Source organism: Pichia membranifaciens, assembly GCF_001661235.1.
Source record: "Pichia membranifaciens NRRL Y-2026 unplaced genomic scaffold PICMEscaffold_5, whole genome shotgun sequence".
Classification (NCBI taxonomy): domain Eukaryota; kingdom Fungi; phylum Ascomycota; class Pichiomycetes; order Pichiales; family Pichiaceae; genus Pichia; species Pichia membranifaciens.
The window spans coordinates 457,850-475,812 of NW_017566986.1; the positions used below are offsets into that span (position 1 = coordinate 457,850).

The window sequence follows — 17,963 nt, forward strand, 5'->3', positions numbered from 1 at the left end:
GGCCCCGCCGCCCCTGGCGCCGCCCCTGGCGCCGCCCCTGGCGCCGCCGCCCCCGCGCCCGCCGCCCGCGCCGCCGTGGACTTGAGCAACTGTCCCTTTGTCGAGGTGATGGCCTGTCCGAGCGGGTGCATCAACGGCGGCGGCCAGCTCACTGGCTCGCCGCCCGTGTCGCCCGCCGCCTGGCTCGCCCGCGCGCGCGCCCGCTACGCCGAGGTGCCTGCGTGGGCCGCCGACTCCGACGACGAGCAGCGCCGGCTGCAGCGCTGGCTGGCCCAGTACGGCGGCGGACAGGACGACGTGGTGCTGGCGCGGGCTCCGAGCAGCGCGGCCGGCGCCACGGGCGCTAAGTCCGACGCCGAGGCCGCGGTGGCCGTCGCGTCGGCGGGATGGTAGCGCGGCCACGCTTGTGTAGTAGCATATAGCCGGTATAGTAAGCAGCAGCAGCAGCAGCAAGCGGGCATGGAGCAGTGCGGGCCGCGCCGCGCCGGAGGCGTGCTGGCCGGAGAAGGCGCGGCCCGGAGCTGTCGCTGATGGGTGGCGGGCGGCAGCGGGGCCGGTGGCAGAGCGGGCAAGAGCGAAGGCGAGGCAGACGGGGTCTGCTCGGAGTGGCGGCGGGGGCGGCGGAGACGGTGGGACGGGGCCAGGGAGAGGAGGGCCAGGGAGAGGCGGGCCAGGGGTGGTTGAAGAGAGGCCTGAGGGCTGGTGCCCCGTGGTGGAAAGAGGAGGATGTTGCGGAAGAGACGGGGATGCAGATGCAGTGTGGGTTGGCAAGTGGCAAGTGGGCTCAGCAGGATCCTCAGACACAGTAGTCATCTTTAGCTCAGGCTGAAAATTTTTTGCCGCTCAGCAAACAGGGTTGGCGGAACGCAGACAACAGGCAACCAGCAACCAGCAACCAGCAACCAGCAACCAGCAACAGACAGGACAGACAGCACACAGGATGTCAGACAACAAGCGGTTTGACGAGAACACGGTGATCGTGGTGTTTGGGGCGTCCGGGGACTTGGCGAAGAAGAAGACGTTCCCGGCGCTGTTCGGGCTCTACAGGGAGGGCCGGTTGGCAGGGTCGACAAAGATCATCGGGTTCGCCCGGTCGGACCTGTCGGACCAGGGTCTGCGGGAGAGAATCACGCCGTTCCTTTCGTACGACAAGACCAAGCAGGCGCACGTGAAGGCGCTCGAGGAGTTCCTTGCGCTGTGCAGCTACCACCGGTCCGCGTACGACAAGCCGGACGGGTTCGAGGCGTTGGAGAAGAAGGTGGACGAGCTGGACGCCGCCAGCGGGGTGGCGCAGTCGCACCGGCTGTACTACCTCGCGTTGCCGCCGTCCGTGTTCACCGTGGTGGCGACAAACTTGAAGAAGTACTGCTACCCGGGCTCCAAGGGCCACGCCAGACTCATTGTCGAGAAGCCGTTTGGCCACGACTTGGACAGCTCCCGCCAGCTGCAGCGGGACTTGGCGCCGCTGTGGTCCGAGGACGAGCTCTTCCGCATCGACCACTACCTCGGCAAGGAGATGGTCAAGAACTTGATCCCCGTGCGCTTCTCCAACACCTGTCTCGGCTCCTCCTGGAACAACCGCTACATCGACTCCATCCAGATCACCTTCAAGGAGACCTTCGGCACAGAGGGCCGCGGCGGCTACTTCGACTCCATCGGCATCATCCGCGACGTGATGCAGAACCACTTGCTCCAGGTCCTCACCCTCTTGCTCATGGACAAGCCCAAGGACTTTGGCTCCGAGTCCATTCGCGACGAGAAGGTGAAGCTCCTCAAGGCCATCGAGCCCATCGACGTCCACGACATCCTCGTGGGCCAGTACTCCCGCTCCGCGGACGGCTCCAAGCCGGCCTACTTGGATGACGACACCGTCACCCCGAACTCCAGGGCCATCACCTTCGCCGCCATCGCACTCAAGGTCCACAACGACACCTGGGACGGCGTCCCGGTCATCTTGAAGGCCGGCAAGGCCCTCGACGAAAGCAAGGTCGAGATCCGCATCCAGTTCAAGCCCGTCCACACAGGCATCTACGAAAACTCCGCCCGCAACGAGTTGGTCATCCGCATCCAGCCCGACGAGGCCATGTACTTGAAGATGAACATCAAGGTCCCCGGCGTCGCCAACCAGGTGTCCATCTCCGAGCTCGACCTAACCTACAAGGACAGATACTCCTCCGAGTTCTACATCCCGCAGGCATACGAGTCCCTCATCAAGGACTGTCTCGAGGACGACCACTCCAACTTCGTCCGTGACGACGAGTTGGACGTCAGCTGGAAGCTCTTCACCCCGTTGTTGCAGTACCTCGAGGGCCCCAACGGCCCGCAGCCCGCCCTCTACCCGTACGGCTCCCGAGGTCCCGACGGCCTGGCCGACTTTGTCAAGAAGCACGGCTACGTCTACGAGCCTCGCGACAGGTACCAGTGGCCTCTGGCCACCCCGGAGGGCATCAACCCAAGCAAGTTCTGATGCCATCCTCCTTTTATACTCATTTCTCCTTCAACCCCTCTAATGATGAACTTTCCGTATCTTTGAACAACGCCGTCTTCTCGCTGACGTAAGTGCGCCTTCTTTAACCATATCTGTTTTCTTCTCTCTTCCTCTCTCTCTCTGTCTTTTTTTCTCACCAGCAGCGAGCACCCATTATCACCACAAACAGACTTTAGAGCATCTGACAGCACCCACCCTTTCGTTGGCATAAGTTAGTTCCGCCAGCCGTCTCTGTTTCCGCGTAAGCACCCAATGACGCTGGCTCCGACAACACACCCGGATCCAGAGACACCAGCGAACGACTTTCCCGAGTCTCCGCAGAAAGCGTCCGCCCCACAACCGGCCAGCGAGAATAGCGCCAGCTCACCCCGGACAACAATGACGACACAGATGTCTCCACTGTCGCCCACCCCGTTATCTGTATCCAAAGTACAGACACAGGAATTGCAGCCGACAACATCTGTGTTCACCGGGCCGGAGGAGATCCCCGAGGACCCTGTCCATACAGAAACAACGGTTCACATGGAAGAGATTGCAGATCCGGTCTCAGATTCTGAAACAACGGCCGATAAAGCAAATCAGGTGCCTTCTCAGGGAGAGGAAAAGCACCAGGAAACAACAGTAATGTACAAAGAACACCAAGTCATCAGAGACGATCCGAACAGTGATAGCGGAGATAATTCTCCACGAAGGGTGAAGCTCTACACACTCTCTGCAGACAAATGGGTTGACTGCGGTACTGGATACTGCAGCGGTAAACTTGAGCCCATACCGCACTTTTTTGTGGTGAATGAGTCTGACCCGAAAGACGTTCTTCTAAACTCCCCAATACGAGGCTCCACCCAGTACCAACGGCAGCAGGACACTTTGATAGTATGGACTAACGAAGACGGAACTGACTACGCGTTGTCGTTCCAGGAAACAGACGGCTGTCTGCAGCTCTGCGAGTTCTTAATTGAGATCCAGAACAACAAAATTGCTCCCAACATCAGCCTCGTGGCCATCATACAAAGTGCCGAGGGAGAGATAACAGAGATCATTGCCGGCCCGGCACCCGAGTTGCCCGTCCCGAGCGTCGAGAACTTGGAGAACATCTTGGACATGCTAACGATAAATCAGTTCAAAAATAGGATCATCGGCCAAATATTGAAGAGTGGTGGCGAATGGCTGGTTCAACTCGCGCACATCTTCACCTCCTGCGAGGACAACCACCAGCTCTCCAACATCTACTGTCTCAGCGACATTGTCAAAACCTTGGTCTATTTCAACGAGATCGACATTTTTGAATTGCTCATTCAGGGAGATATATTGCAAAATGTTGTTGGCATTTTGGAATACGAGCCGGAATTCCCCGGCCTGAAGATGAATTGGAGAGACTTTTTGAACGAAAAGGTCAAGATCAAGGAGGTAATCAAGGTCAACGATGACGCAATAGAAGAAGAGATCAGAAAGTGTTTTGTCTTGCGGTTTTTGAAAGATGTCGTGCTGGCTAGACTCCTAGACGACTCGGGACTCAACTGTATTTCGACAATGATTCAAAACAAAGAAAGCCGGATCTTAGACTTCATGCAGAACAATGACAGCTTTTTGAAAGAGTTGTTTGCATTATATGGCGATGACGAAGACGAAGAAGATGACGAAAAAAGTCTAGAAAAATACCGGAGGAAAATAGATGGAATCAAGCTCATCAACCAATTCGTTCTTATCTCGAAAACACAGCAACCTTTCCAAAGAACCGAATTCTACAAAGCCTTGATTGCCAAGGGGTTGATGTCGATGATCAAGTTTTCCACGAGAGAGAAGGAGATTGAAAGCCGAATCCTGGTCACCGAGGTAATTGTCACTATTATCGAGCATGAGATACTGCTCTTCAAGAACTCCAACGAGGAGATGCTAATGAACACCCTTATAAACATACTGATTGGCGAGAAAAACATAGGCTTGAAAACGCAGGCGTTTGAAGCCATCAAGATTTTGATCGACCCAAACAACCTGGTCGAGTCGAACAACAAGCTGATCAACGATAGCGTCAACATCAGCGAGCTAGTCGACGACTCCTTTTTCAGCGACTTCTACGAAAAGTCGGCACTCAAGCTGTTCCAGCCGATAATCACCATCATCGAGGACGACAAAACCCCGCCAGACGCGGCGTACAGCAGAGAAGACTTGGTCACCCTCGAGGACCTCTGCGAGCTTCTCGGGTTCATTTCCAAGTTTCACGACTCTGTATTTAGCCGGTCGTTTATCCTCGAAAACCACCTGTTGAAGGGCATCAACAAGCTCATCGCCCCGCGTTTCAAGTACCAGTTGCGTTTGAGCGCTGTGCGCTGTTTGCGCAACATCGTCTTGCTCAACGATGAGTTCTACACCCGCTACATCATTGAGAACGACATACTCAGCGGCTTCATGCAAATTCTGCACGAATCTAACGACTACAACAACCTCGTCAACTCCACCTGTCTCAACTTCCTAAACATCGTCATCGAGAACCTCGAGGTGCCCAACTTTCAGCTCTTGCGCAGGTATCTTGCCGACAACTACCACGATATCCTAAAGGGGAATTTTCTCGGCGTTAGTCTCTTGGCGCTCCCACAGCCGCCCTCCGAGCCGGGCGATGCAGCCACAGACAACAACGGCGACGAGGACAACGATACTGATGTGTCTACCGCCAACCTCGAGCCGGCTAATCCTCCATCATCGTCGTCAACTTCAAGTAACAAGGGTAAGCGGGCACTGGAGACTGAGGAGCAAGCTGACTCCGACGCCCACGGCGGAATGACCGGCCTGCATGACGGGATAGGGAACAGCGACAAAAAGAAGAAAATGTCAACCTAGCGACAGAATGCCAAAGCGGGGAAACTTGTGGGGTCGCTCTGGGGCCCCCATAAAAGGAGGGCTGTTTGTGCTGACGGGCCTGTCAAGACTCTCTGAAGCCAGCAACTGTTAGATATGTACTCTGCGGATCACAAGATTCAACACAGAAACACGATGGAGAATCACGAATATTTTAAAGTATGGCAGGAGGGCCTTTTCCAGGGAAAAGCGTGCCTTATCACAGGCGGGTCTGGAACAATATGCAGACAGCAGGCAGCGGCGTTGATGAAGCTCGGATGCTCGGTGTCCATTGTCGGAAGAGATCAGGAACAGGTGGACTCGGTGGTGTCGCTGTTGGAGAAGATCGGTGCACAGGCGAAGGCGAAGGTAGTGGGCTTTGGCGGGTGTGACGTGCGCAGCATCGAGTCGATGGCAGCCGTGGTGGCGAAGACGGTTTCTGCCTTCGGGAAGATCGACTATGTCATCTGCGGGGCTGCAGGGAACTTCATGTCCGACTTCAACCATCTGTCGGCAAACGCATTCAAGACCGTTGTCGACATCGACCTCCTCGGCTCGTTCAACACCGTCAAGGCGTGTTATCCGGAGTTGGTGAAGAGCAAGGGGTCGGTGTTGTTCATCTCCGCCACCCTCCACTACTACGGCGTCCCCTTCCAGAGCCACGTGGGTGCAGCCAAGGCAGGCATCGATGCCTTGTCGAACGCCTTAGCGGTGGAGTTCGGACCCATCGGGATCCGCTGCAACTGCATAGCGCCGGGCCCTATTGGAGGCACCGAGGGTTTTAACCGCTTGGTCCCCAACAAAAAGAACTTTGAGTCGAAGATCCCCTTGCAACGGGTGGGCCGGACGAAGGATATTGCCAACGCGACAATATTCTTGTTCAGTCCTGCCGCCGAATGGATAACAGGGACGGTGATGGTGGTCGACGGCGGGTTCTGGCAAATGGGCAACTTCAACACCCTTGAGATGTACCCTGATGTCTTGAAGCAGAAGTTGTTAGAAAAGCCCAAACTATGACCGGGGCAGCCGCACCTGTTTGTATCTTTCTATATATCTATCTTACGCTCACTCGATCGATCAATACCTTTACGCAGAACAAAATAATGATGATGGCAGCCTACTCTTCGAACCGGCCACGGAAACTACTGCTCGTTCGATCAGCTTCGTCGTTGTCGTCGTTATCGTTGTCGTCTTCGTCTTGGTCGGCTTCCTCTCCCTCGCTATCTGATGCAAAACGAGAGTGAAACGCTTTAGCTTTTGCGGCATTAGCACCGTCACTAGCGTCGTCTTCTGCCTCATCCTCTTCATCAACAACATCATCATCTTCCTTATATTCTTCCTTCTCATTATCTATACCAACCTGGAGCTCGTTCACAAATTCTGCTTCAAACTCATCCACCTGCTCCTGAATTTCCTTCACATCCTCGGGAAAAACGTACTCAATGTACTCTTCCTGGAAGTCCTCCCCTTCAACACTCCTTGTTTTTCGTATAATTTTAGGCAACCTTGAGACAACACTTTCCACCTTCTCCGTATCCCCATACTGCTCCTCAAATTTTTTCCACGATTCCAAAAGGACAATCCTCTTCTGTACGTTCTCAGAATACTTCATGACTTTGAGAAAACGGTCGTATTCATTGCGCACCCTGTTTTTCGTATCTTCATCAACAACAAATGCAAATTGATCAGTGCCGTTATTCTTACTCTTGTCGTATGCCTCAATCTGTTTTTGACTAGGGACTTTCAATTCAAACAAGCAGCGTTCGATCATTGCTCCAACATCTTGTTCCATTAACTCAACTTTGTACTCGTACAATCGCCTGGCCAAGTTGAAGTTGTAGTTCTCAATCAACTGGTCAACAACTGATCCAATCATTTTAACTTTGTCTTTAGGGCTAAGGAAATTCTCAAATATGGAGATCTCTATAATGTTGCTGCTTCGCACATCATTACCTAAAGAATCTTCAAAACCAAAATATTCTAGCCAATTCTTCCAGTTCTTGGGATACAATTCTATTAGCTTGTTAAACAACTTTCTTGCTCTGTCAAAGTATTTCAATTTGATTTCCAGCATGATATAGTGCAAAATTATATCCTCATTTGATGCAAGACCAATAGCTTGGCCTAAAACTTTTCTCATTGCCGTTACATCAAAATTTCGAAGCTCAAAGTCAGCATACTTATACCAAACGTCAATGATTGTAATTTTTTTGTGAGGAATCAGTTTTATAAGTTTTTCATATATGCGCTTAGCATTATCTATTCTGTTATTTTCATACTCTTCCCACAAAGCAAATCGATAGGATAGATAACAATACGGCACCCAGTGCTGGTGCTCCAAGTCCTGGGGGATATTTCCAAGAGCGTTCTCAAACTTTTCTCGAATTTTGTCGTTAGATATTTCAAGCTCGGAATCAATAAGCAGGTTAAAGTACGTCCACCATGTTTCATAATCTGTAGGAACTTTCGCCAATTGGTCTTCGTAAACAACCTTTCGCTTCAACAAGACATATTTCTCGACATTCTCATTGTCGACTCCATATTGTTTCTCAAAATCGGTTTGAAATTTTTGTAAGTTGTGTGTTTCCTTTGCGTTCAACGCTTTGAACCCAAACTTATACAACTCTCTTACTTTTTCAAACTTTTTATGCGAGTGTTCGAATTGGATCCATGCTATAAGAAATTGTGATGTGAGATTGTTTTTTGCAAATAATGCATTAACACCTAATTTGAAAACATTTTCAACGTTGGTGAAGTCGCCATGCTTCTTCTCGAATGTAGTCCATCTTAACCATGTCTCACTCTCACAAAAAGTAGTTACAAACTTTTCAAAGAGCAGACGCTCATCTTCATACTCTCCATATCTTTCCTTATACTCAATATAATGAATCCATACGTCTTTGACGGGTTTCCATTGCAACCAGTTCTCAAAAATCTCGTTCACGGCAACAATATTCCCTATCGTCTCCTCGATGGTGATATACATATACCATAGTTTATCAACCCTTGGGAGTAATTTTGTTGCTCTTTCCAGTAAGTTTCTTGCATGATTTATGTTTTTGTTTTTAATCTCTACCTGTATATATCTTACCCACATGGATACATTTTTATAGTCAACTTCAAGAGCTCTTTCAAAAACAGACCTTGCTCGTCGTAGATCTTTCTGGTCGATTTCAAACTGTGCATATCGCATCCATTGTCCATAATTAAATCTATTTCTACGTAAGGCATTTTCGTACTCAGTTCGTTTTCTTTGCTGGAAATAATGAAGCTCATCCAAGTCTGCGATATGAAAATCGGGAGTTTTTAATTCATTGATGCTTGACTCGTAGGCAGATTTCAAGATGTTTGCAGCAGTAAACTGTTGCTTCGTCTCAGTTTCATCAACTGATAACCTTCTTTTCACACCTGACATCACATTCACCTTGCTGAGTTGACACAGTTTATTATCCTCTAACAATGTCCACAAAAGAACTTATCCTAGCCGAACAAGTACGAGAAAAAATATGACCAGAAAAAGTGTTTGGAATTGCAACGCGTCTATTTTTGAATTTTATTTTTTGTTTCTTCAAAGGCTGAACACAATCAGTTAAATCATCTAGGATGGTCCAGACTTTGACAAAGGTCCAAACACGGGTAAATTTCATCCATACAATGGCAATGGGGACTACTTTAGGTGATGTTCAGCTTCTTGCTGTTGAAGGAACTGCCCAAAATGGAATGAACTCTGCCGCTCTCGAGGAATTGAAGATCGGATTAGACTCGATAGAATCATTAAATAGTGATGATGCGATGAAAAAGTTCAATTACAAGCAGCTAGAAAAAATGAGCAGATATGAGCTTAGCCAGTTTACACATGTTGTTTCAAATGTAATTGATTTTCCCAAATATGATGTCATTGTCGATAGTTTGATGATACCTGTTGTGACAACTCAATGGGTCAAAGACGTGATCAAGAATAAAAGAGTAATTCCGTTGAGGTCTTACTCACCCGACCCTAAACATTTTTTCAAAGATGTGATATTGGCAGCAGGTGGAGGATTGCAAGATGATGACAAAGAGGTTTTGAAGATCGGAGTAAAAACCTTTGGCGGCATCTATCTTGATGATTTAAAAAAGTCACTAACTCACTACGTGACAAATGATTTAGAAGATGACAACACCAAATTGATCATGGCATTTAACGAGTATAATCCTTCAGGAAAAATTGTCAAAATTGTCAAAGTAGATTGGATTTTCCATAGCATAATGCAGAGTAGTGTATTGCCCGAATCATTGTACTCCTTTAATGATGGAAAAGCTGAAAAAGGGAAAGAAGTAGTGATTCAAAAGCCTGACTTCCTTTCCGGATTGAACTTTGCACTATCTGATAATCTCAATATCTCAGATACTATGAGGTCATATTTTACCATGTTTGATGATGGAGATAAGGCTGGAGAAAGAGTGTTTTTGACCCGATATCTTAACAATGAGATTGACAAGTCTTACAAACAGAAAACATTTGATTATTTATTTTCCCTGTTATTCCATAAAAAGAATAATATGCCTTACGATTCTCTGCTATTTTATCCTGTGAATCGCAATCCGATCTCTGGAATGGCCGAGACGTTAATTGCTACTACCAATTACACTGGAGACTCTCGGATATACATCGAAGAACTGACCATGCGGATGGGAGGGAAGTTCAGTAAAACCATGAAATCTACAAATACACATTTAGTTGCTTCTAAAAGTGTTGGCAAGAAATTTGAGTTTGCCAAGTCTTGGAACGTGAAAATTGTGAATCACATGTGGGTGGAAGACTCGTTCAAAAACTGGAAGATAATGGACGTTTCTGAGTATAAGAATTTGCCACGAGACGCCAAAGGTGTAAGGCTCATTGGAGACATTGAGTTTAATGGCTTTGAGTACACCTTTGAGGGAAAAAACAAAGAGCAAGAGAAAGTCGTAGAGCATGACTTTGAAACCCAACTGCAGGATGAAAAAGGCGACATTGGTGTCCTGAAGAGGAAAGTTGGAAATAATCAAGAACACTCTGCTTCCATTGAAGTTACTCAGAGTAATAAGAAAACCAAAATGAACAGTATAGAGGAGAAGAAAAGCAGCCATGACCCAAAGGGTCTCGAAGAAGTTGAGGAAAAAGAAAGGGTATTATCAGAGCCTGCGGAAGCAAAAACAATTCCTGCAAACCCAGAAAGTCGTGTACGAACAAGAAATAGAAGAGGAAATGAAGATAGAAAAGCACTCCAAGAGGAAGCATCAACGGCAGTGAAAGCAGTGATACCCGAAGAGAAGAATCCAGAAGGAAAGAAAAGTGAGGAGCCAGATAGCGTTTGGCAAATCCAAGAAAATGGTGAGAAGCCAGCAAAATCTGTTCCTACCAAGAGAAAGGCTATCTCAGTCGAGGAGAACGATCAAAAACCCAAAGAAAACAAAAGGATAGCAACCAAAAAAACTGTCAAAAGCGAAAAGCCCTACAACATCACCGCAATTGTTACAGGTTTTGATGGTTCCCTCTCCGTGGGAGACAAACGAGAGCTAAGAAAAGTTGGAATAAACATTGTTGAGAACGCCAACAAAACCATCAACTGCATCATTGCTCCGAGCTTACTTCGTACTCAAAAGTTTCTCACAGCACTCTCATACAGCCCCGAATACTTTCTCGAGCCCCTATTTTTGAGCGATGTGCTGGGCACCTTGGACAGTGTCAAGAAGGTTGGTGATTTTGACTCGATTTCGCCCAAGATCGAGAAGTACGACATCTGGGAGCATGTAGACTACGAAAAGGACATCATGCCGAAACGGCTTTTTCGCACAAACACTACAAGAGAAAAGGCCATTGAGTACTTGAAGAGACCAAGAAAGGGGCTTTTCGAAGGGTTTGTGTTCAACTTATCGCCAGGCCTGGCCGGTGGTTTCGATACGCTCAAGGGCATATTAAAGGCTTTCGGATGCAAGCAGTGCTTCCTTTTCAAAGAAACCACCAAGACCGCAGCTGCCAATGTGGAGAAGAATGTAAACGGGGTGTCCGACGTTGCCATCTTAGTTTGCAGCACGGCAGAGAAGAACGTACAGAAGCATTTCACGACCGCCTGCAAGAACAGCGGGATGAAGTACGTCACTTTAGAGTGGGATGTGATTGTCACTGCCATCTTCGAGGCTACCCTAGACCTCAACTCGGGCAACGTGCTCCAGCAGAGCGGCGTTTTGTAGGGTGTATCATTGTTTAAAGTCAGTAAGTTGGTATGTGAGTCTCGAGTTCCAAAACGGGCCGAAAATCTTTTGTGCGAGGGACCCGGAAGAAGACACTGCACTATCTGATCGCAGAGAGGAGGGTGCAGGACCTGAAAGACCTCCGACAAAACGGAGTGTGCAGACAAACAGAGGCATGAACAGTGATGAATGGGTGCTGAAAAGCAAACACAGAGAGTGGTACTATGTGCGGTTGCAAATGTAAGTTTTCATCACACTCATTTTTATATGCTTTTCGGAATTGAGCTACTAACACCAGTACGACAGAACAGGAACGGAACAGGCCGATGTGAACACGTGGAAACTTGCTATCCTCAAGTGTCTCCAGCAAAAACAGGGCGTCTTGGGTGAAGCCATCGAGTTCGATATACTCACGAGTGAGGTAGTCTCAGCATCAGAGACGATTGTGAGAGTGCATTTCCTGGATCGGGTGGTGTTCATACAATGCATTGCGGCCGGGGTCTTCGACGAGGAAGAGGACGGCATTGGCGGTCGGTCACTGCGTATAACGGCACAGAGTGCTTCTTTGGAGGGTGTTGTTGTCCCCCGCTTTGGATGGGAAGTGTGACAAGCCACGACGTCGCTGTGTAGCGTGTAAGAATATGTAAGCTTTCAATAAAGGCGTAGCTGCAGAGGGGAGGCGAGAACCGACGCATTGCGTGGCGGCCCCATGATTTGGCCGGGCTCACCACGACGGAAGTATTGATTGGAGGAGGCTTTCATTTTGCGTTGAAAGCAGAACTGAATAGGCCTCTAGAATCTAACGTGGTCTGATAGAGACAGAAAACACACACAGACACAATGAATACCGGACTTTCTGGCCTTTGCACGGTATTGGTATGGTGGCTGATGGCACTCCACGTCGTTGCAGCAGACGACCCGACATGGTCTCCAGAAATTACTACATCTGAATTCGACAACGTGGGCGATATCTTACACTTCGAAGACTCATCAAAGCTGTTACTACATTCTTTTGATGGAGCCTATTTTTCGAGAGACTCGGGCAAGAACTGGAGCAAATTGCCTCTATCTGACGAAAACGGCGATGAGCCAAGAGTGACAGGCATTCAGGAATTTACCTACCAGCCCAACGCTGCAATGATTTTCACCTCAAGCGGCAAGACGATGTATACGTTTGACCAGGGTGAGAATTGGGACTATGTGGATTTCCCCGTGACCGATAGTGTCTTTGGAAATGCTCAAATCAACTATGCCAACAATGACTACATGCTCTTCAAATTCATATCCTTTGACAATTACACAGTAGTAGAACAAACCTTTTATTCCAAGGATAAGCTGAAGACGGTTCCTGCAGAGGTAAAAGTTGACAATTTGGGCGAATGCACTTTCACAAAAATAAATCCCGAGTTCACTCAGGGACCTGATGAGCACATAATCTGTATCATGAACGAGATGAATTCATTCAATGTATTACAATCTTCTGAGCTTGCTACGACAGATGACTTCTTTGATAATTTGATCTCTAGCGATGTGTCACACCTAGATGGTTTGAATGCTAGAAAGATTACTGTTGTCAAAAATTTTGTGATAGTGGAAGCCAGCAAAGACAGATATCTAGCAGACTTCAGTGCTCTTTACACCTCAAAAGACGGTAAGTCTTTTTATAAGGCGTTTTTTGAAGACCATGAAAAAGGGTGGATGTTCAACGTTCTAGGCTCTACTCTCGACAGTCTCTATATCTCTGTCTTTGAGAGGAACAGTGGGTATGGTATGGCATCTTCGAACATCTTTAGATCTGATTCTGACGGAAGATACTTTAAAAAGATTTTTGGAGACGTGTTTTCGAATATACTGGGTATGTCCCTTATCAGCAAGGTTCAAACGCTAGACGGTGTCTGGGTGGCCTCTCACAATGTAGAATACAACGGTATGCAATTTCCAAAATCTAAATCGATGATTACCTTTGACGATGGTGAAAACTGGAGTTACTTAAATATCACAGATTCTGAATCCTGTAACAATGACGATGAATGTTCGCTTCATATTGCATGGCTTACGCAGAGAGCGGGTAATGGTGATCTGGTGACAGGTGAAACTCCAGGTATTCAACTTGGAGTTGGTAACGTTGGAAAATACCTTGACCATTCGTTCGATAAACTGAAAACATTTGTATCCAGAGATGGTGGGTTATCTTGGCAAAAAGTTAGTGATACTCCTACGGTTTTTGCATTTGGTGACTTAGGAAATATATTGGTCACTGTTCCGGTTAATGTGGAGTACTTCATGGAAGGAAAGGCCGATAAATCAGCGAAATCTATTTCTTACTCACTAGACCAGGGGCAGACCTGGACCGAAGTACCCCTACCTTCTAAAATTGTTCCTCTTTATTTTGTCAATAACAAAGATAACACCGACAAAACGTTTGCTCTTTTGAGTATTGATGTTGAGAGCAAAAAATCACTTTTGAATGTTTTTGACTTCCAGGGCGCTTTTGATAAGACATGTACCGAGTCAGACATGGAGGAATGGTTCCCGAGGGTCGATCCTAAAACGAAAGAACCAGTGTGTGTGTATGGACACTCCGAAAAGTTTATCAGAAGGAAGCTCGACTCCAAATGTTTTCTCAACCTGAATTACAAAGATCTTGAGGTGATTGAACAGTCCTGCGTTTGTACAATCAAAGATTCAGAGTGTAGCTCTGGTTTCAAAGAGAATAGCAACGGTGAGTGTGAGCCAGTATTACCCATTTTGGCACACTACTGTGAAACGGGTAAGTCATCTGTTAAATTGTCTACAAGAAGAATTACATCCGGAAATTTGTGTCAAGATGGTTACAAACCTCTGACTGATGATTATACCTTGAACTGCAAAGATGCCCTTGCTGAGAAAAAATTGAAGGCAGTAAGAGTGAAACTCAACTCTTTCAAAGAAAATATCATGTATTACCAATATTTGAATAAAAATTCAACCAAAGTTGAGTTTCAGACAGAAACTCTGATTGTATTGACAGCTTCCAGAAAAGCTTATATATCCTACGATGGTGAATATTTTGATCAAATGACAGATGAGTCTATATTATATTTATACACCAATCCTTACTGGCCAGACTCTGTTCATTTGATATCTGATACAGGAAAAATCTTTTTCTCCAAGGACAGAGGCAACACATTTGGAGTTACTGTCGCTCCCCATACATCTACTGGCTATAGTGCATACAAAATGTCGTTTGATTCAAAAAGTCCAGATGTGCACATCTTATATTCACATATTAACTGTGATGCCTCGAATAATTGTGAAGTTTATGCATCTATAACCGAAGATAATGGATATACCTATAACGATCTCAAATCTGACATTCAACAATGTGTTTTTGCGGAGAGTGTTTTTGATGCTAAGCATTATAACTATCCTGAAACGGAGATAATTTGCTCACAATCAATTAGTGGAGAATCTTATTATAGATTGATATCAACAACGGACAGCTTTGCGTCGGAACCAAAGGTACTATTCGAGAGAATAATTGGCTTTACTACTAGCGGCAAATTTATGGTTGTTGCAGAACTAACAGATGAAGAATCGCTTACAGCTCATGTTTCTGTTGATGGTAAAACTTTTGCAAAAGTCCACTTTCCTCAAGATCTTACAGTTGAAAGACAGACAGCTTATACCATTTTAGATGTTAACTCTGATGAATTATTCCTCCATTTGACAACTCATGACGCTCCGGAACACGAGTTTGGTGCATTGTTGAAGGCAAATTATAATGGAACTTTGTTAACTACTGCTCTTAATTATGTGAACAGAAATTCAGACGCTTTTGTGGACTTTGAAAGTGTGCAAGGCTTGGAGGGTTTATCTCTTGCCAATGTTGTAATAAATCCTGAAGATGTTAGAAACGGGGCTGATAAGAAATTGGTGACTAAAATTTCACACAGCGATGCCGCTACGTGGCTACTTTTATCGCCACCTTCGAAAGACTCTAGTGGAAACAACATAAATTGCAAGGGTTGCAGCTTGCATTTACATTCATATACTGAAAGGCTAGATCCATCTCGTGACTCTTTCTCATCAGGTTCTGCCATCGGAATGATGTTTGGCTTGGGTAATGTTGGTACATCTCTTTCATCCTTAGATGACGATGATATTGGCTTATACTTTACCAAAGATGCAGGTATCTCTTGGAAGGAAATTGCAAAGGGTCATTACATTTGGGAATTTGGTGATCAGGGTACAATTTTAGTTATTGTTCAAACTTTAACTGAAGTCGATACACTTCAATATTCTCTTGATCTTGGTGAAAGTTGGATTGATTATCAGTTCTCTCCCGACAAGAAATATTTGGTAGAAGATATTGCAACTGTTCCCTCTGATAATTCTTTGAAATTCATTCTAATTGTTAAAGATGAAGGTGTTTCCAACAGTATTATTTCAATCGATTTCACTGAAGTTTACTCGAGGCAATGTATGCTTCCTTTCAGTTCACTGGAGCCATCCGATGATTACGAGTATTTTGTTCCAAAACATCCTACTTTGAAAAGTTCCTGCTTATTCGGCCGTGAGACATCATACTTACGCAGAAAGGCTAAAAGTGATTGTTTTATTGGAAGGGCACCGCTTTATTTGGGATCAACTGTGGTTAAAAATTGCGAATGCACACGAGACGACTATGAGTGTGACTACAACTTTGAGTTAGCCATTGATAGTACCTGCAGATTGGTGAAAGGATTGGATTCTTTGAAAGGTGATGAAGTTTGCTCTAGCGGTGACGTCAATGAGTGGTGGGAACCTACTGGCTACAGAAAGTTGGCGCAAAGTTCTTGTGATGGAGGAGTGAACCTTGATAAATGGAATTCTCATCCTTGTCCTGGTAAAGAAAGTGAAAAAGTTGGACATGGCAGTTGGGGGTTGTTTTGGACCTCTTTACTCAAACTTATTGTTTTAGTATCCATTCCCATTGCTGTCATCTACGTACGTGGCGTTCGTAGAAACGGCGGATTTAGCAGACTTGGCGAAATCCGTCTTGACGAGGACGACAACTTACAATTGATTGAAGAAAACAAGTTCGATAAAATAGTCAACACAATTATTAGGTTTGGTGTTTTTAGTTTTCAGCTAATGTCAAAGTTTTACGGAAGTGGATTAAAATTAATCGATAGAGTCACGGGGCGTAACCCATCAAGCCAAAGTACGGGAAGCATTGGAGCATTTTTCAATGACATGGTAGATGATGACCATTCTTTGTTTGGAGATTTGAACGATGACGAAGATGCTAGAGAGATCGACAGTTTTCTCGAGCGTGGAAATCATGACGATTTTGATGAATTTACAACTTCTCACGAAGGAAACGGTTACCGTGACGAGCCATCATCAGCTGGGACTGATGAGCCGGTTCTAGATGCAGACAACTCGGAGTTTAGACTGAGCGATGACCAGAATGATGATTAGCCTGTTTTACTACATATTTACTATCGTATTATATTCTTAACTTATGTTTTATAGTAGCATTCACTACTGTTTGTTCACTTTCATATGCCATCATAAACATGAAAGTATGTTACGTAATCAATGTATAAAATTTCCACTATTAGGAAGTTGTTGAAGTCTGGAATAGATTTCTATCAAAAGGTCAACTAGCTAATGCAAGGTTGCAAACAAACCATCGTTTTAGATTTGAGTACCACTACTAGGAACATTTCAACAGAGTGATGATGCAAAGAACATCAAGCATACTGAGGACAAGATCAGGCTCGGTGTTTTTCGCCAGAAGCATGAGCACAACACTAGTGAGGGCCAAGGAATTGCCAAGACCAACGCAGCAGTATATGTCAGATATGGGTGAGCAACCAACGCCATTGACGGAAAGTGATATTGCTGCTAAGGAAGTGTCTGATATAGAGCTACCGCAAGCAACATTAGATGAAAAGGCAGAGATCAAAAAGGCGATGAAAAAAAGATCACTACGAATGACATTCTGGCAGTTGTTTCTAATAACCTTGTTAGGAAGTTCTACCTTGAATATAATGAGAGAGAAAAATTTGAGAGATGAACTTGATGAAAACTTCGAAAAGAAATTTGGCGTGTTGAAAAGATTACAAGAAGAAGCAGAGCAGGGGAAGATTACTGTGGAGGGTGTGAGAGAAACTTTGAAGAGCTGGAACGAGAGATTTGTTGACGTTTTCGATTTGAGTCCTATCGAAGTTAAAGGTGTTGAAGGATTAGATGAACAGAAACTGAAGTTGGCGTTCAACAAGGTTAAGGGAATAGAAATTGATGAATCAAATGGCGAACATAGTCCTGCCAAAACGACTGAAAAATTGGACAAATTCTTATGATTTTACATGTAAATATATACACTACAATATAACGTTTAAACAGGCATTTAAATAATATTACACTTATTCTTTATCGACACTCGATTTTTTTATGATAC

The 17,963-nt window shown here is 46.0% G+C and overlaps 9 protein-coding genes across 9 annotated transcripts in view; 7 read left to right on the forward strand and 2 right to left on the reverse strand.

Moving 5' to 3' along the window:
• PICMEDRAFT_12813 (hypothetical protein) overlaps positions 1-393 on the forward strand; it is a gene marked incomplete at both ends in the record, with an annotated part of 1,846 nt that extends 1,453 nt beyond the window's left edge. The window contains one exon of the mRNA XM_019159970.1: positions 106-393. Coding sequence (XP_019016187.1) covers positions 106-393 — 288 coding nt within the window. The remainder of the gene's footprint in view (positions 1-105) is intronic.
• Positions 394-667: 274 nt separating this feature from the next.
• On the forward strand, positions 668-2,527 carry PICMEDRAFT_17573 (hypothetical protein). The gene has a single exon (XM_019161650.1). It carries the CDS (start codon positions 941-943, stop codon positions 2,465-2,467), a length of 1,527 nt encoding a protein of 508 aa, XP_019016188.1. The 5' UTR covers positions 668-940; the 3' UTR covers positions 2,468-2,527.
• A 76-nt stretch (positions 2,528-2,603) lies between these two features.
• On the forward strand, positions 2,604-5,633 carry PICMEDRAFT_165888 (hypothetical protein). Its single transcript, XM_019161269.1, has one exon. The coding sequence runs from the start codon at positions 2,741-2,743 to the stop codon at positions 5,321-5,323; it is 2,583 nt and encodes an 860-aa protein (XP_019016189.1). The 5' UTR covers positions 2,604-2,740; the 3' UTR covers positions 5,324-5,633.
• PICMEDRAFT_73865 (hypothetical protein) lies at positions 5,477-6,337 on the forward strand (the record flags this gene model as incomplete). Its single annotated transcript, XM_019164610.1, has 1 exon — positions 5,477-6,337. The coding sequence occupies one exon, from the start codon at positions 5,477-5,479 to the stop codon at positions 6,335-6,337; it is 861 nt and encodes a 286-aa protein (XP_019016190.1).
• Positions 6,338-6,437: 100 nt separating this feature from the next.
• Positions 6,438-8,735, reverse strand: PICMEDRAFT_73866 (hypothetical protein; the record flags this gene model as incomplete). The annotated part of the gene is made up of 1 exon (XM_019164611.1): positions 6,438-8,735. One exon carries the CDS (start codon positions 8,733-8,735, stop codon positions 6,438-6,440), a length of 2,298 nt encoding a protein of 765 aa, XP_019016191.1.
• Positions 8,736-8,939: 204 nt separating this feature from the next.
• Positions 8,940-12,033, forward strand: PICMEDRAFT_17575 (hypothetical protein). The gene has a single exon (XM_019161651.1). The coding sequence runs from the start codon at positions 8,975-8,977 to the stop codon at positions 11,531-11,533; it is 2,559 nt and encodes an 852-aa protein (XP_019016192.1). The 5' UTR covers positions 8,940-8,974; the 3' UTR covers positions 11,534-12,033.
• PICMEDRAFT_17577 (hypothetical protein) lies at positions 11,691-12,033 on the reverse strand. The gene has a single exon (XM_019161652.1). The coding sequence runs from the start codon at positions 12,020-12,022 to the stop codon at positions 11,822-11,824; it is 201 nt and encodes a 66-aa protein (XP_019016193.1). The 5' UTR covers positions 12,023-12,033; the 3' UTR covers positions 11,691-11,821.
• Positions 12,034-12,347: 314 nt separating this feature from the next.
• PICMEDRAFT_17578 (hypothetical protein) lies at positions 12,348-17,141 on the forward strand. The gene has a single exon (XM_019161654.1). It carries the CDS (start codon positions 12,374-12,376, stop codon positions 16,976-16,978), a length of 4,605 nt encoding a protein of 1,534 aa, XP_019016194.1. The 5' UTR covers positions 12,348-12,373; the 3' UTR covers positions 16,979-17,141.
• A 59-nt stretch (positions 17,142-17,200) lies between these two features.
• Positions 17,201-17,920, forward strand: PICMEDRAFT_17580 (hypothetical protein). Its single transcript, XM_019161655.1, has one exon. The coding sequence runs from the start codon at positions 17,302-17,304 to the stop codon at positions 17,863-17,865; it is 564 nt and encodes a 187-aa protein (XP_019016195.1). The 5' UTR covers positions 17,201-17,301; the 3' UTR covers positions 17,866-17,920.
• Positions 17,921-17,963: the final 43 nt, after the last annotated feature.

Bases quoted from the DNA above. Each gene is read 5' to 3' on its own strand.
- PICMEDRAFT_17573 (XM_019161650.1), top strand. From the start codon at position 941: ATGTCAGACAACAAGCGGTTTGACGAGAACACGGTGATCGTGGTGTTT.
- PICMEDRAFT_165888 (XM_019161269.1), top strand. From the start codon at position 2,741: ATGACGCTGGCTCCGACAACACACCCGGATCCAGAGACACCAGCGAAC.
- PICMEDRAFT_17575 (XM_019161651.1), top strand. From the start codon at position 8,975: ATGGCAATGGGGACTACTTTAGGTGATGTTCAGCTTCTTGCTGTTGAA.
- PICMEDRAFT_17577 (XM_019161652.1), bottom strand. From the start codon at position 12,022: ATGCATTGTATGAACACCACCCGATCCAGGAAATGCACTCTCACAATC.
- PICMEDRAFT_17578 (XM_019161654.1), top strand. From the start codon at position 12,374: ATGAATACCGGACTTTCTGGCCTTTGCACGGTATTGGTATGGTGGCTG.
- PICMEDRAFT_17580 (XM_019161655.1), top strand. From the start codon at position 17,302: ATGAGCACAACACTAGTGAGGGCCAAGGAATTGCCAAGACCAACGCAG.